The sequence below is a fragment of the Polyodon spathula genome, chromosome 10, assembly GCF_017654505.1.
Source record: "Polyodon spathula isolate WHYD16114869_AA chromosome 10, ASM1765450v1, whole genome shotgun sequence".
NCBI classification, from domain to species: domain Eukaryota; kingdom Metazoa; phylum Chordata; class Actinopteri; order Acipenseriformes; family Polyodontidae; genus Polyodon; species Polyodon spathula.
The window spans coordinates 35605268-35621660 of record NC_054543.1 but is presented as its reverse complement, the minus strand read 5'-3'; the positions used below and the strand labels follow the sequence as shown (position 1 = coordinate 35621660).

Genomic DNA, 16393 nt, shown 5'->3' with positions numbered 1-16393 from the left:
ATTAAATAACAAACAAAAAAACAAAATGGTGTGAGGGAAGGAGTGCAGGGGTGAAATCCAAAACAAACTGATGACTCGTCTTTAATTTGTCTTCGTGGTGACCATAAACAAAAAAAAGACAAAAGAAATGTTAGTATTTCAAAAATCCCGCTGCACAAAACCAGTCTCTCCCTTCACCCGTTACTCCTCCTACTTTACTTTCGGACCAACCCCGAACACAGTAGTACGTTCCCTTTAGTATGTAATGTCCCGCCTCTGTAGTCAGTGGAACACCAATCCCCAACCGACACGTGTCCTTCTCCTTCACTTGACTCCAGTGGCTGGAAGTTACATACTCGTACTTCCGCCCCTCACCAAGGTGCCGCCCCTCAAAAGATGACTTTTGCCATGGTCACGAGATCTTGGTAAGGGAAGTCCCGAGTTGGTTTGATGCCATCTACTGTCGGGAGGCTGAATCACAGACCGAAAACCCTTTGACTCATCACATTACCATATACTTGCCACTGCATTATTATTATTATTATTATTATTATTATTATTATTATTATTATTATTAATAATAATAATAATAATAATAATAATAATAATAATAATAATAACAACAACAACATAATGTAATGTTTCATAAAAAAATTAAAATAAATGATTCTAATGACTGCATATTTTGCCTTGAATAAGTGATTTATTTACCTGATGTTCATAATCTCAAACACAGCATTTATTGGTCATAGTATATACTAAAATAAACTAAATAAAAACTTCAATATTATTGAATCCACCTTAGTATTTGATCAGCGATGTGGCTTTCTCTACTTTTTAAAAATTTTAATTGTATTCATGTTACATGTGAGGCTGTCACAGTCCTAAATTCAAGATCACAAGCAGAGATGTAATGCATTTTCCAGCTGCGTACAGACAAAAAGCATATAAACATTTAATAATACAAGATTTTTTAAGACATTTTTTATCATGTCTTACACTTTTTTTGTCAATCTGATTCTGTGAACACAATTTCATTCCTAACGCATCTGTTTCTCATCTGACTGATTCCTCCTGGAAAATGTAGGTATCTTATGCAATTGCTAACAATCAACACTTATTTATTTAAACAAACAGTCCACACCTGAAAACTCAATCAGCACTACTTAATACATTGTTCTAATTCTTCACTGGTAGTCATGTGTAAGAGGCCTATATAGTTTTTTTTTTTTTTTTTTTTTTTTATTGACACAAGATATCCACAATGCTATTGTGTATCTGAAATTATGGCTGCTTGTGGGTGGCGAGAGCAGAGAGAGTCAAGAGGAGGAAGACCTCAGAGTACCTCTGTCTCAAATTGTTGACCATGTCATCAGCAGGGGTATGACAAAGAGTGACGCCAGGAAAATGGTCCAACCAAACTTGACACCTTCAGTGGTTGCATCTATTATACGTACATCTTCTAGTTTACATTATGCAGCCTACTGCATTACTGTGATAAGTGTTTGCATTGTTTCAGCAATGTTTAGAACTGAAAGAAAAGTTCCAAGTGGTGGCTGTGGTCGCCACTTGACAGATGGCTATAACAGATATGGTCCAGGGCAAAAAAATACATTCGCCTGAGAGACACCCAGAGCAACATCAATGAAGGAGTATAGAATGTGAGCTTGTCGACCATTGCCAGAATTCTCAAGAAACAAGGTTTTTGAATGAAACATGAGTATCGATTCCCTTTTGAGAGAAATAGTGAAGGGTAAAGGAATTGCTTTACCAGCATTGTCAAGTAAGTTGAAATGGATGGTAAGGAGAGTGAATGACATTCCCATGCAACAATCTAACAACTTATTATGAATATACAGTATACTGTACCATACTGCATAGAAATATACGTACGTGGTGCTTATATCCTGCTTGATGTAGAAGAATGTAATGAAGGTTTTAAGAGTGTCTGGATTTTCAGGGCAGTGGTGGGGTTCAATTTTTAGTGGGTGAAATCACTGTGTGTGTGTGTGTGTGTGTGTGTGTGTGTGTATATATATGTGTGTGTGTGTGTGTGTGTGTGTGTGAGCAGGGAGAGGGTTAAATTCCTCCCTGCCTAAAAACATGTGTTAATTGTTTTAATTATTGTTTTATTGTTAATTATCACCTGCACCTGGCTAGCATTGTAAATTTAGAGCCACGTGCAAGGTATTTAAGGACAGTAGTGGGTCTGCTCACGGCTACTGCAGAAGAAGCCGGTTCTAAGTGTGTGCAATCGTAAAAAAGGTAGTGTGAAACCTTTTGGTGTGTTAAACTGTGTTTTGTTTTGTGACGGGAAAACGGCTTAGCTGTCCTGTGTTAGCTAGGGCAGATATTGTGTTTAGTTAGTGCTCAGAATAGGAGATACGTGTTTGTTTTGTTTACTTGGTTTTTGTTTGTTTATTTTGTGTGTTTATTTTTAAAAGTGCCTGCAAGTGCTAACACTTCAATTCTGCGTGTCTGGATCTGCATTTTAAAGGGGCAACAAACCGTGGAGAGTGAAGCCTTGTTTAATATATATATATTTATTGTAATCCATATTGCGAATGCACAGCCCATTTTATAACTTTACAGACTTTTGTTCACAGATAATTATGGAACTGAATGCCAGCATGCAGCCTGAAAAATATCTACATCAATGAGGCAGGTTTTAATTTGTGCTAAAGGCTCCGGCAAGGCAGGAACATAATTGGACCACGTGCCACCACGGACACACCTGGCCACCGTGGGGGGGAAATGTCACCGTGTGTGCTGCTATATCCCAAGATGGAGTCAATGCCTGCTGTCTGGTGATTGGCAGGGAAGGAGGCAAGCCCATATGGGTCACTTTTTGTAAAAGTGGTTTGACACACGGTCATTAATTTCTCATTAATCTTTCTTCTTCCCCACTCCCCTTTCCTCAACCCAACTGAGGAGTTTTTTTTTTTCTTCTGTTGATGAAAGGTATATGATCAAATGAAGGTCAAAAACTGTTAACTATAACAAAGGATTGAAAGTTTTACTGATATTTGTTAATTTATATGTTTAAGTTTTGACTGAAATATATAATGCAAACATAAATACAATTTGATGTATATTGATGTTAGCATTATGTTTTCCAAGATGTGTGAATAGATTAACTTAATTTTGCAATTGTGGAGTGTTTTGGGTATTTGATTTAAATGTTTGAGAAAATATCTTCTCATTATCTTACTCACAGTGGTATTGGTATGATGCTGCATGCATGTCACATTCTCAAAGAGTCTTGAGTGATTTTTACTGTGTAGAAGATGTCAATCCAACAGGAAGCTTTTAATTCCTGGAATTCCACATTAAAAACACAAAATGAATATCAAACATATTCTAAAATATAAGGATGGTAGTATCTAGTGCAAACACAAAGCTTTAGACAGGCAGTGGGGAAGCAGTTCAGTATTAAACAGAAGCCAAAACACCGATAACATCGATTCAATAAGGATCGTCTTGGAGTTTTGTTTAATTTTCCAACACATTTAACCCTGTTTTCCAAATTCTCAGCAATGCACATGAAGGTATTTTGGATTAACAATTGAAAGCAACATTTGGGATACACAGCAGACAAGAGCACACTTAAAAACTAGAATCAGTCTTGCTGATAAGACTTTTCATGGGCAGATGATATATTTGTGGAATAAATTGGCCTTGAAGCAGACAAAACAAGGATGGTTTTGAGGGCTTACCTACAGACACTCGCCCCCACTCTTCCTACCATGCAAGCAAGCAAACAAACAAACCTGCAAACTAAGAACATTCAATCAGTACTGTCTCTCCTATGGGACATTTGGTATGGTACTCTGTAAAGAACACTACATTAATTACTTTATTTTGAACCAAGGCTGCTAAAATGTGAACGTCTAACCATTTGAACTTTTATTATAAAGTCTATTATGAACCATACTAGACTTATGAAAAAATGCTGCAATATCCAGTTCAAAATGCTGTGATTGGGAGCCGTAGTAAAGAGAGTGTGGTATTTGTACTCTACCTTATATCAGGAATGCCAGTGTTATGGGAATGCTGCTGTTGGGTAACAGGGAGCCATCATCATGCAGTCTACAGTATAAAGGGCTGCAGGGTACTTGTCTCAATCAACCAGATCCCACCAAAATAACCTAAAATAATGATTACATTTCTTTGTCTAATTAAGTCATATCGAACAAATAACCGAAATAACCGAAAGTCCCTGAAACTTTGATTCTAATACTTTTTATTACATTTTTCATTTCACCCTTTTATACCTTAGCTTAACCCTGCCTCTGTGTCACCCAGTAACACACACACACACACACACACACACACAAATCTATTTGCCCATGATTTACCATAACAAGTGGTCACCTTGCTTTGAGCATGGTCCATTTGTCATCTCTAGAACATCTATAATGATGTTCAACAATGGGGCCATCCGTTTGCATTTGTTGAACACACTGAAAAGAGTTTGGGAAGACATCAGGTGATTCTCAAATGCATTGAACTTTTTTTTTCCTTATCAAACCCTGGGAATTTAAAGCTGAACCAGCACACCTTCATCTGGACTCCTCAGCACTTCATTTATTGAGCAATAAATACCAGCCCTCATTGCTAATAATGCAGACTGTACAATTAATAAATAATTAGAATATAAGTCTTAACACTAGAAAAAGCACATTGATTTGAAACACTGCTAGTATCTTAAATAACATATAATGATTTTCACTAAAAGCCAAACCATGTATCAGTAAATGAACCTCAGGAAGAACACTGTTCTTCCTAAGATACTGTATATAAAGCATCTTGAGCTCAAATGTAACCCAAATGAGCTATTGCCATATGGTCAAAATAGCGACAAAAAGAATCTAAAGGACACACTAAAACCTTTAATTGTTGGGACTAATACAGACAACAATATGCATTGTAATTATTGTATGTAAACTCTCACAGAATCCAGATGAATGATGACAACATTATTTACATCCTTCACTTCAAAGCGACACTGCAGCTACACTGTAACTTGTTAAATGCATGTTGTTAACATATAATGTTCCGTCCTGACGATCACAGCATTGTGTTTTAAGAGCATGAAGTAAATATTAGTGAACAGTAACTGCAGTGTCATTTTGTGTAGTTAATGTACCTGTATTTTGAAATGTACCCAAAAGGTGTTTAATCTGGTCATATAATGTGATTGCTCTCCATGCCTATTAACAGTGGAGATGTTTAAGTCAAAGTGATTTTATTTAATCTCCTCTAATGTATTTTGTGGCTCTTTGGTCAAGTTATTCATAATTTTTTGTTTTTGTTTTTTGGCAACAAATTAAAATAATTAATGCACACTGAATATGCTGTTACTTATTCCTTCAAAGAAATAACATGATTTTATTTTTCAGAGAGATAAAAGCACCATTGGTATACCGTACATACACAATAGAGAAAAGATTAAAGAAAGTTGCTGTAAGTAACCATTTTATTTGTGCTGTGTCTAGTCTTCAGTATCGTTATTGATCCGTCTAGCTGTGTTTAATGAAAACCTTATTTTCATCATTAGTTTTATTGCATGGAGAGCAGACCTAGACCTCTTAAATATCTTGTGTTGTTCTCAGAACGTTGCTTTGTATGTAAATTAGGATATATACGAGGGCTGCTGTTTTTGCCCAGTACTTGTGATTAGGTTTATAAATGGATTAGTACTGCAAACACATTAGGGTGGTGGATTGGGCACTGTTTTGGGTTTGTCTAATTAGGCACCATCACTGTCAGATGCCAAACAAGTACAGCATAATAGGAGTTTACTGCATCAAGCTAACGTAGGTCAGTGCTGTGTTCAACCTGCTTTTTCTTAAGCCTCTCCACAATATGTTATTCATATATACAGAGATAGGGGGAGAAAGAGAAAGATGAGTGTATTAAAAAGCTGTAAAATTCCACTGAGGCAATCTGATGAATAAATACCAATCCCCATCATATCCCTGAGATGATACTGTATAATGGGTACTATTTACCAACTTTTTGCATTTCAGAATAAACCCATTAGTAAACCTTCTACAAACTTGTATGCAAAGTGTAATAAAGCATAGTGAAAATGTGCCCTAGAGAAATATAGTAAAGTATATTAAAAGCATGGCAAACTATGGTAAACTATAGTAAAGGTGTATTATAACTATTAGTAAAGCATGTTGAAACTGCAATATTACTAAAGTAAACTTGTATAAAGGCTGTGTTGTGCATTTTTCTTGAAGTTACGATGCCTAAGTAAAAGCCACTGGATGTCTGCAGAGTGCATGGTTCCCACAATGAAAAACCACAACTCATCGTCTAATAGAAAAATAAATGTATTCTCATTTAGGTTCAAGCTGTGTTTTTAATGTACAAAAAAAAAAAAAAATATTCCTGTCACAATGATGGCTAATTTATCATTTTATGATCCCTTTGTGACAAAACAGTTATATGGGCTTCAAAGGAAAACTAGTTCTCCAGAAGGCATTTTGACATTAAACATGAGTACATAAAAATGCAGTTTGACAAATATACTGTGCATGAGTGAGAGAAATTTCACTAGATTTCACTGTTCTGGGTAGCATGAAAGATTTATGTGTTTTACATAAGTTTGGAAAAATGGCATGCAGTACATTAGTCATACCTTTTCATCATCCTCTGTGAACAGGGCACCCCTTGGATTTTTATTAATGGCCTGAGCAACTCCAATGATCTCCCCATCACTGTTTCCAATAGGCATGCACAGCAGGGACTTGGTCTTGTATCCCGTTAGCTTATCAATTTCGTTACTGAAGCGACGGTCCTATGAACCATGACAAAAAAAAAAAAAAAAAAATACTAAGACAGCTTCTTTATTCAAACACAAGTGTACATTCAACAGCATACAAACAGGATCTTTGTGTCACGACAGGTAATGTGATTCCTTTAGGTATAAAGTTAAGAACCAAACACAGACTGTGAAATATAACTGCAGCAAATGTATAGTGCAGAAGGACTACCACAGACTGTATTTATACACTGTACTTTTATTTTACCTCAGGAAAGTATAATTTCATATTTTCATTGGTGTATGAGTTTGTTTTATGGGAAGTGTCCATATCAGAACAAACTACAAAAGTGTTTTTTTTTTTTTTTTTTTTTTTTTTTTTCTTTTTTTTTTCCTGAAAGCTGCTTGCTGTTCAACGTACTCAACTTGGGCCAATTTAATTTGACAGTCTTCTTTTGTCTGTCATGCTTTGGTGATGCTTGACTACATAATGGTCCATAAGCTGCATTGCTATCTGCATGAATCTATATCACGTTGACTGTAACATAGTATCCTAGCTTATTATGATTTCTTTAGTCAATATGAATAATTGTTACCAACTAATGACAAATAAACCCCCTAAAAGTCATATTTACTCTTAGTAAACAGGTGTAATATGATGTGTTGTAAACCATAATATTACATGCATGCCTCATACAAGTGGATTCTAATATTGTAGTTATCGTATATTGTATGTAGTTGTGGCACTCAAGGGGTGTATCAAAGCCATAATTCATTCTGCAATAACCCCATAGATAACTTGATACTCTTGGTAATGATCTCTATACAACCCCTGCTTTAGACTGGGTTTGCTTAGAAAAGCATCTCTATAAAGAGTAATTGCTTTAACAAACAAGTTTGCTTTGCGTTTGAACTTATTTCCGTCTGTGGTCAACAGGAGTGATTAACTGCAACACTGTAATTATGGGCCACAACTTACCAGTTAATGCCTATACTAACTTACCAATGCTCCTATTTATTTTCAGCTCAAATGATTTAATATTTCTCCACACACCTTCCCAGCGAAGTCATAAACCAACCTTTGGGACATGCATAATTTAATACAATGTTACATAATTCTGGTTCAGAAAAAAACCTTAAAGTGACATACAAATGATTTCATAAAATACTGACTCAACCGTTAAAGCCAAAAACAGAAGGTTTACTAATAGAAAAAACAAAATCCTCATCACAGGGAGGGACACGTTCTTTATTATTCTAATTTAAATGCTCATTCGACGTAAAAGAGTATCACTGGTATGAACGTCAAATTGATAGCGCATTAAATAAAAACTTCAGCAATTATAATGAGTCCGTTTATTAGCTAAATACAAGTCGCCCCCTGCTGACAAGTTTTAAACACAACAGTCAATCCTGGTGTGCCTTCCTCACACAGTTTTACTTATTTATTTTAAACACCATACTGAGCAAATTGTGCGTTCTGGGGTCACTAAATCACCCAGCTATAGGCATTTAACTTGCCTATCTTTACCATTCCAAATGACGTGTATAAATTAGATGATCATTAGCTCTTTTCTGAGCGTGTCATCTCATTTGATAGTTCTGACATATTTTATTGACAGCTCCTTTCTTTTGTAAATGTCTGCTGTTATACCTGCACCATCCTTAATAATATTGACAAACCCATCTTGCGTTTCTTTTTAATTTTTAAAGGGCACCAATAATTCCAAAACAGCATCTGTCGTCTGTCTATCCAGATTATTCTTATTATCTAATTTGCAGATGCAACATTGTTATGAGATCCATCAGACACTATCCTAAACATGTCTTATTATTATTATTATTATTATTATTATTATTATTATTATGATTATTATTATTATTATTATTATGATGATTATTATTATTATTATTATTATTATTAATAATAACAACAACAACAACAATAATAATAATAATAATAATAATAATAATAATAATAATAATAATAATAATAATAATAATAATACTTGTCATGGAGCTGCTTCAAAACTTTAATGGTGTACAACCACACAAGATTAACACTATTTATGTGACACAATATTCAGTTTAGCCTTGTGCGCACTCAGTTTTATCAGAACATGGACTGCAGAGGCAGATTCTGTTTAGATTAACTACAGGTAGCTCAGCTTCTGGAGACACAAGTCATGGTATTGCTACTACAACATACAGCTGATGGAGGTTAAATTACATACAGTACTCAAGCTCTACTCGCTCAGAATGAGTGTGTTGTTGTACTGTAGTTATGTGTACATGGAACTTATACAGAGGTGGCACTTACAACCTCCGTTTATAAAGTAAGAATAAAACTATAAAGATACAATAACTGGTATGATATTAAAGATATTTCTATGTTTTACCATACTATATGTACTGGATTGTAGTATCAGATACTGACACATCACCTGTGTGTGTGTGTGTTGTGTGTGTGTGTGTGTGTGTGTGTGTGTGTGTGTGTGTGTGTGTGTGTGTGTGTGTGTGTGTGTGTGTGCCTGTTTTCATGCTGTAAATGTGTATGCAATGTACACTGTAAAACCAAACGTTTTGGAATAAAACATAAACCCTATGGAAAAGATTACAAATACGTTTTAGTGTTTATTTAAATTATTTTAAACTATACAACAAAGATTAGTAAATAATAATAAACATTACAGTCAGTGTAAAGTTGCCTATATAACACTAAAAATGTGTTAAAAAAAAAAAAAAAGATGTTCAATTCTTAAAGACACGATTTACAGTGGAATCTATATTTGTTAATGAACTTTAATGGTTTTGGAACAAATTACGGAAGAGCATTCTTATTGTTATTCTTAATATTAATAATATGTTATTCTTGCTGTGATTTTAACAGCAGGCATACCTCAGTATTACTGCGGAAAACGTTATACAGTATAATGCAATGAAACGTACCTGGTAAGCATCTGGTATATTAACAGTCTCCCCATGCTCAGCAACATATCCAATTATTCCTTTTCCCCACGGCACCTGAACTTCATCTGAGTTATCCGTACTGGAAGAAGGCAGCACTGTGGCCCCCGCGTGCACATCAAAGAATTTAGACACCAGAGTTCTCTTACTGGCCGGGCCTTCCACCAGAAACAAGGAGCAACGGTCGGCATCTACCATGATGCAGACAAAAACGAGGATTTTGTAGCTAAGACTAGTTAAATCCAAATCGTTGGAAATGTCTTTCACCAGTTCAAGAAAGAACTCCCTTTCGTTATTGTGCTTGAGATAGTATTTGAAATCAATCGCTGTGGAAGGATATTGGGGTATGTTGACTCGAGATTCCAGAAGAGCGCTCAAGATGTGAGCTGTAGTTGGGGGCAAGGAGCTGGCTTTCCGCAGGAGAGCTCTTCTTCTCATGCTTGTCAGGGGCTCCTGTGCCCTCGAATTTTCGTCGTATGTCCTGTTAGCATGCACGGCTTTGGACCTCGCAAAAGTTTTCCTCAGTTCCTTTTGTGAGGGTCTTCTTTGTAGACCATCGCCCCTGTGGATCCAACAGCCCTTGCTGCTAGTACTAGTACTACCACCGGTACTGCTACCAGTACTTCCCGTTTTGTCAACGTCAGTGGTCGGATTTACTGGTGTTTTATTCACCTGATGATTTTTTAGCCATTTCTCAACCATGCTATATTTGCCCTTCCTATTCAGGTAGTCTTCGAATAACTCTGGGTGATTATCGAGAAAACTTTCTACATCAGAAAAGTCTATATTCGGAACAGACATATTTGCAATGTCAATAATCCTGTCAAACTCTTAAGTACTCAAATCGCAACAAGACAAAATAATCCACTTGGGTGCATTCATGCATTTTAATGCAGAAAAACGTCAGTGTCTTCAGTGCTCCTTTGAAATACATAGAGGAAACAGTTCTCTTCAGCTTTCCGCTTGTTTGTTCTGAAAAATGTCTTTGGTTTACACACAGTAAGCAAATGACAACCCAACGCTCTGCTCTTAACTTGGAACCCTTGCGCGCTGATGCTTCGTAGAACTCAGCAGCACTGACAGAGAGCGAGGATCCTCCCCGAAACAGTAGTGACGTCCCATTTAGGTAGGTGGGTTTGTTTTCCACACGCTCAACTCCTCCCCTTAACACATCACATTCATTATTAGTCTACCTTTGTGAACATTAGTTTTTTCTTCAAATAAATAGTAATGGACATGTTCAGACATTCTTGACAGAGGATATTCAACACAGACAGAAGTGTCTGTACAGTTGTCGTCTACATTATTGCGTGAATTGTATTCCTTGTGGTTCCATATGATAAATATGCATGCATGAATTAATTATCAACATTATATCTGACAAATGCTCATTCGTTTATTTCAATATATTTACATAGATAGATCTTGGATAGTTGTAAACTGAAAGATTGCACGTAGGCTATATTGTATTGTAATGTTTCTTAAATTGCTGCAAGACCAAACATTCTTCAAAATTATTCAAACGAGCAGCAGCTGATGATGACGTATATTAAACAAGTATGTAACAGTTATTAGGCTTCTACAAAGCGAATCGGGATTTTTAAGTCTTGTTCTATATTGTGAGTGTTTATGGATAAGAAGCACTAAACAGGTCGTACTGCTGAGTTTAGCTGAATGAATATATTCCTTGAATTATATAATGCATACCTTACAGTACGGTGACCTCAGCAAAACATAATCAGCCGGCTGAGTTAAAGCGCATCGAAAAAGGCAGTCTGTCTGTGAAACGAGCCCGACTTCGTTTCTACATGCATTGACGCACCATGCATGTGAGTTTTTTTTTCTTTACGCATCCCACCACATTAAATTAAAAAGAAAGCCGGGCGCTAATTGCACTACTGCTTTGAAAATGGAAGTAATATGTATTACTCACACCTCTATAAATTGTTTAAACAGTAAAGAATAGTGCCATATGCAAAACAATTTTGTGTATGTCTGGACAATTTTATGATCGACAAAGCAGTGGTATACATAATACGCAATATATCATTCATCTCTACACATAGCAGTGGTGGAATTACAATCTCAGTAAATAGTACTGTAATTTGATTAAGATGGTAGTCTTAAACCAGGCAGTAATACATTGAGATTAGATTGTAAATATCAGATAATAATAAAATGCACATCATAATAGACAATAGTAGAAATGTACAAAGTAGTGTCCAGTGATGACAAACCTATATCAGACTTACCAGACAGAAACTGGATATACAAGGAATATACTTCAGCATAAGGATACCTTATTACAAGTGTATCATTTCCAAGCAGCAATGATGAAACAATGGTTTAAAATGCAGTTATATTTCCTTGCTCTGGAAGGTGCAGTATGTTATTTCAGTTCTGCACTTCAATATTTGTTCTCTCTAATCTGAAGACCATTTGTAGTCTGGTTGTCCTTCAATTGTCCCATTTCTTTACCTCAAGTGGACTTCACTAGAATATAATGTAGCACAGGACCTCAATAAACACCCTAACTGATCTGCTCTATCCAGGGTTGGTTGTGTAATGTAGGATTAGTCTTTTTAGTTCCTCATTCCAAAAGCACGTGATTCTGTTTGTCTTATAATTGTATGTTTATTTTAGTATTACTGGCTATTATACCATCTGGTCTATAGAGGTAGTACTAAGCAGGTGGGGCTGAGCAGAGTTGAAAGCTCACCTATCGTGTGATGTCTTTGGAATCAGAAATTACTCAAAAGGAGCTGGCCAGTAGGATTTTACAGGTACATTCTGATACAGAGAAAAGCAATATAACATTGGATAAAAAGAAATCATGGAAAATGCAAATGCAAAATATTCTAAATTAAATCTACATTATAATTGTGTGTTTAATTTGGCATGTTATTGGCTAGTTTCACAGATTTAGATTAGGACTAACCTTGGGTTTACTTCACCTAAATTAACATTTTGTAGTCCAGGACTAGTACTAATTACAGTCTATGAAACCAGCTATGCCATGCATGTTCAGGTATAACAAGTGTGAGCGGTATTTTGAGTGGGGTAAAATGGGCAACACAAGCACTGCTGTGTTGGAGGATGGTATATATTTCTATTTAATTATAAATATTATCTTAACTGCATTCATGCAATTGCACCAGTTGAACACTTACCTTGCCATTATTTTCTTTAGTTTGTTTCTTTTAACAATCGAATTTATGAGCAATAGAGGTGGAACACCCTTTTTAATTGTCCTAAAAATGCACATTCTGATAATGTGGTTGTGAATTGTGTGAATAGTAATGACTTAGTCTTAACATGTGCTTATTGCACATTGTACAGTTTTGATAAGTGTATTTTTGGTAATAATTAAAAGTGAATTGGTGTTGTAACCTCAAACGACATTTACCTTACCATCTTATAATGATTGCTATCAATCTTAGTAGATCTATGTTTTGCGGACCTAATCTTTTTTTTCTCTCCATATCTGCCTTCGCGTTTGTCTGGAGAACTCAAAGTAGGATGAAACAGACTGCCTCATTTGTTCAAATCACGACTGTGTGACCTTTCAGTGGCACCTGGCAGAGTTGAAAGGTCATGTCACAGGACTCTAGACAAACTCACAACCTGGTAAAGCCAAGAAAAATAGGAATAACTTTTGGAGCAACGTAACCAGCAACCACTTAGAATTACACATAATCAAATTAAAAGTAAACAAGACATAGAAAATTAAACTCTGTATTTTAAATTCTCTTTAGCACATTAGGAAATCTAATCTAAGTATTTGTCCTTGTCTTATACCAGATACCTTCACATCACACGCACATTACATATTGAACAGGTTTAGAGGTGTGCTCAGTATGGCTTCTGCCAACTATTCTAAACAGGCCACACCCAACTAATTTAGTACCGGTTTCACAGCGTCACATGTTGGGAACTACCACTAAAAGGTTACAACAGTTTTCCCCATGAGTAAGAAACTGGATAATAGGTTTCTGAACGACCTCTCAAAATGTATCAAAGTATTTCTGCCAAATCACAATTTGAACTACTGTAGCATTCTCTAACTTTCTAAACTTGTAGTGAGGCCCTAACAAATTGTGCCCTTTATTACTAATGTCATTCAATGAGTTGAAAGAACTCCATTATAAAAATCAGATAGAAGTAGATTTGACAGTTTAGTAACCAATTACATTAATTCAGCAAACAGATTGGTATTCCTCGTATCTGTCTCAATTAAACAAAGGGATCTTGAGCATAAAATTGTTTATTTGAGGTTCCAGCAACAAAATGATCATTGCAAGATGCCAAGAATGACACAAGGCCTCAACAGTTTAAAAGTTATGCTAATCGCATAATATTTACGAAGGGACAGCACATTACAGCAATCTGTACATGGAAATTAAATTAGATTACACATTCTACTCGGCTGTTGCCTTTTTCAAATACGCAATTAAGTCAGCACGCTCATTCTTCTTCTTGATGCCAGCAAAAATCATTTTAGTTCCTGGAATATATTTCTTTGGGTTTTCCAAGTAGATCATGAGTGTATCTTCTCCCCAGGTGATACCTAGAGAAAGGGACAAGTAAATACAGAAATAAATATACATACCCAGTTAAGCCCTTGATAGAGAGACCCTTTTTAAAAATGTATTTGCTTTTACCTTTGTTCTTGTTTGCCTCTGTATAAGAAAAGCCTTCTGCTTGTCCTGTTTTGCGGCCAAACAGACCCCACAGGTTTGGGCCAACCTTGTGTTTTCCATTCTTTTCAACTGTGTGACACTGTGCACACTTCTGGACAAATGCCTTCTTTCCCTTCTCTATGTCAGCCATGTTTGTCCTGTGGGAACAAAATAAATAAATATATAAAACTATGATTTTACATCTGGCATGTCAAATGCAAGTAGGATGCATAACTTTCCAACTGTGTGTCCCGTGCTGCTGTTGCAAAGAATCTTGTCCATTTCATGAAAAGTTCAAGTATATGAAAACCACAGAAAATTACACAAGCCAAATGAGTTTACCAAGCTAACACAACTTCAGTAAGCATGTATAGCTTTACTAAGCATTTATACCAAAACTGTGGAACAATGACCTTCAGCTACACACTACAAAAGGAAATACAGAGCATGAGGTATAAATCCTGGTGTATGACTTTCATATGTAATATATATAAAATTAATATATATCTATATAGATATATATATATATATATATAATAAGATATATATATATAATATATATGATTGCAAGACTTCCTGGTGTTGCCCCTCTGTATATAGGCAGAGGGCAAGAGGCCAACAGCAAGTGTCATTGCTTTTCTACAAAGAGCACGTGACATTCACACCCATTATGACCCCAGTTCAACTTAATGCAAATCAAACCTTGAGAAAAAATTCTGCCATATGCATTTCAAGAATACTACATACTAAAAAAATGATGATGATGATGATGATGATGATGATGATGATGATGATAACCTCACGTAACATGACCTGAACTGTAAATCATTAATGTTAAAGGATTAAAATGCAAAGGGAAATTAAAGTTGACTATATTAATCAATGTAAATCTAGTTGTCAACTACAGTCCAAGTAGTGTTTAAGTAGATTGTACATAATCTGTATAGATTTTACTGTACATTCTGTGACATGCGGAGGAGTAGTCTTAGTAACAACCCTTAACTTACACAGCAGTAAAGCGGTGTATTAAATTACACACCCGAGAAACTGTCTAACGCTCAAATACTGTCCAATACGAGTCGAACAGCCACCTCACCATCGATCTTGGCAAATGCCGGCAATCGACCAGGAAGAGGGTGAATAACCAAAGCCCTTGGCTATGTCCACATGACAATGGCTTTTCACCAAACCACGAGTTGCACAGTGTGTATAACGCCAAGGGTACGTTTATTAATGATTGCCTGAACTAAAGCTAAACTACAAAAGGACCTAAGAGGCCTTTTCAAATTCAAGACAAGGACACACAACTGAATAATGTGGATAACATCAACCGATTTAATAATGCTAATGAATGAGCTTTCAAATAAAGAAAAATAAAAGCCACAACATGACTATGAAAACATCAACCCAAAGCTTACCTTTATTTTAAAAAAAGCGAATATTAAAACCAAGATTGACAACTACCACTGCTGCTTCCACGCTTTGCGGCGTCTCTCCAACCTGTACAACTCCTCTGAAGAAGGTCACACAATTTACAGGCAGGCACCGGTAAAACACGTCACAGAAAACACATGGACCAATCACGTGAATCGAAGTCCTGTCTCCTCTGACGACAACTGCAGGCTTTACACGCGAATTTCCATAAAAGGAAAGTTCTTTTTTTTACTGCAGCAGCAAAGCGTCAATAAAAAGAAACCAATATGGCTGATGTTATGCAAGGTGATTCTGTAACCATGTTGGCTAAGAAAGCAACATACAGTTTGTTGGTTGGTCTTTCGCTAAACAAAGGTCAAGTAGAAGGTAGCCTAAACGAAGGTCATTTGGAAGGTAGCCATGCTGCTGGACAGCTGTAACATATAGTACAAATTCAGAGGATGCTGTATTTAATTATCCGACGTGAAGTGTCTCTTTCCCTTATATTTACCAGTCAATAATTATTCGTATGTTATTTTCAAGGTATATAGTATATATATTATATATATATATATATAAT

General features: G+C 35.9%; 2 protein-coding genes across 2 annotated transcripts in view; both read right to left on the bottom strand.

Annotated features, from left to right (window-relative positions):
* LOC121322226 (dual 3',5'-cyclic-AMP and -GMP phosphodiesterase 11A-like) overlaps nucleotides 1-10743 on the bottom strand; it is a 73623-nt gene extending 62880 nt beyond the window's left edge. Inside the window, exons 1-2 of the mRNA XM_041261881.1 lie at nucleotides 9704-10743; nucleotides 6632-6790 (exon numbers count right to left, since the gene is read on the bottom strand). Of these exons, the coding sequence (XP_041117815.1) occupies nucleotides 6632-6790; nucleotides 9704-10522 (978 nt within the window). The 5' untranslated portion in view covers nucleotides 10523-10743. The remainder of the gene's footprint in view (nucleotides 1-6631; nucleotides 6791-9703) is intronic.
* A 3226-nt stretch (nucleotides 10744-13969) lies between these two features.
* On the bottom strand, nucleotides 13970-15930 carry LOC121322225 (cytochrome c-like). Its single transcript, XM_041261880.1, has 3 exons — nucleotides 15819-15930; nucleotides 14383-14558; nucleotides 13970-14288 (listed from the first exon to the last, which is right to left on the bottom strand). The coding sequence occupies exons 2-3, from the start codon at nucleotides 14549-14551 to the stop codon at nucleotides 14140-14142; spliced, it is 318 nt and encodes a 105-aa protein (XP_041117814.1). The 5' UTR covers nucleotides 14552-14558; nucleotides 15819-15930; the 3' UTR covers nucleotides 13970-14139.
* Between the last annotated feature and the right edge of the window lie 463 nt (nucleotides 15931-16393).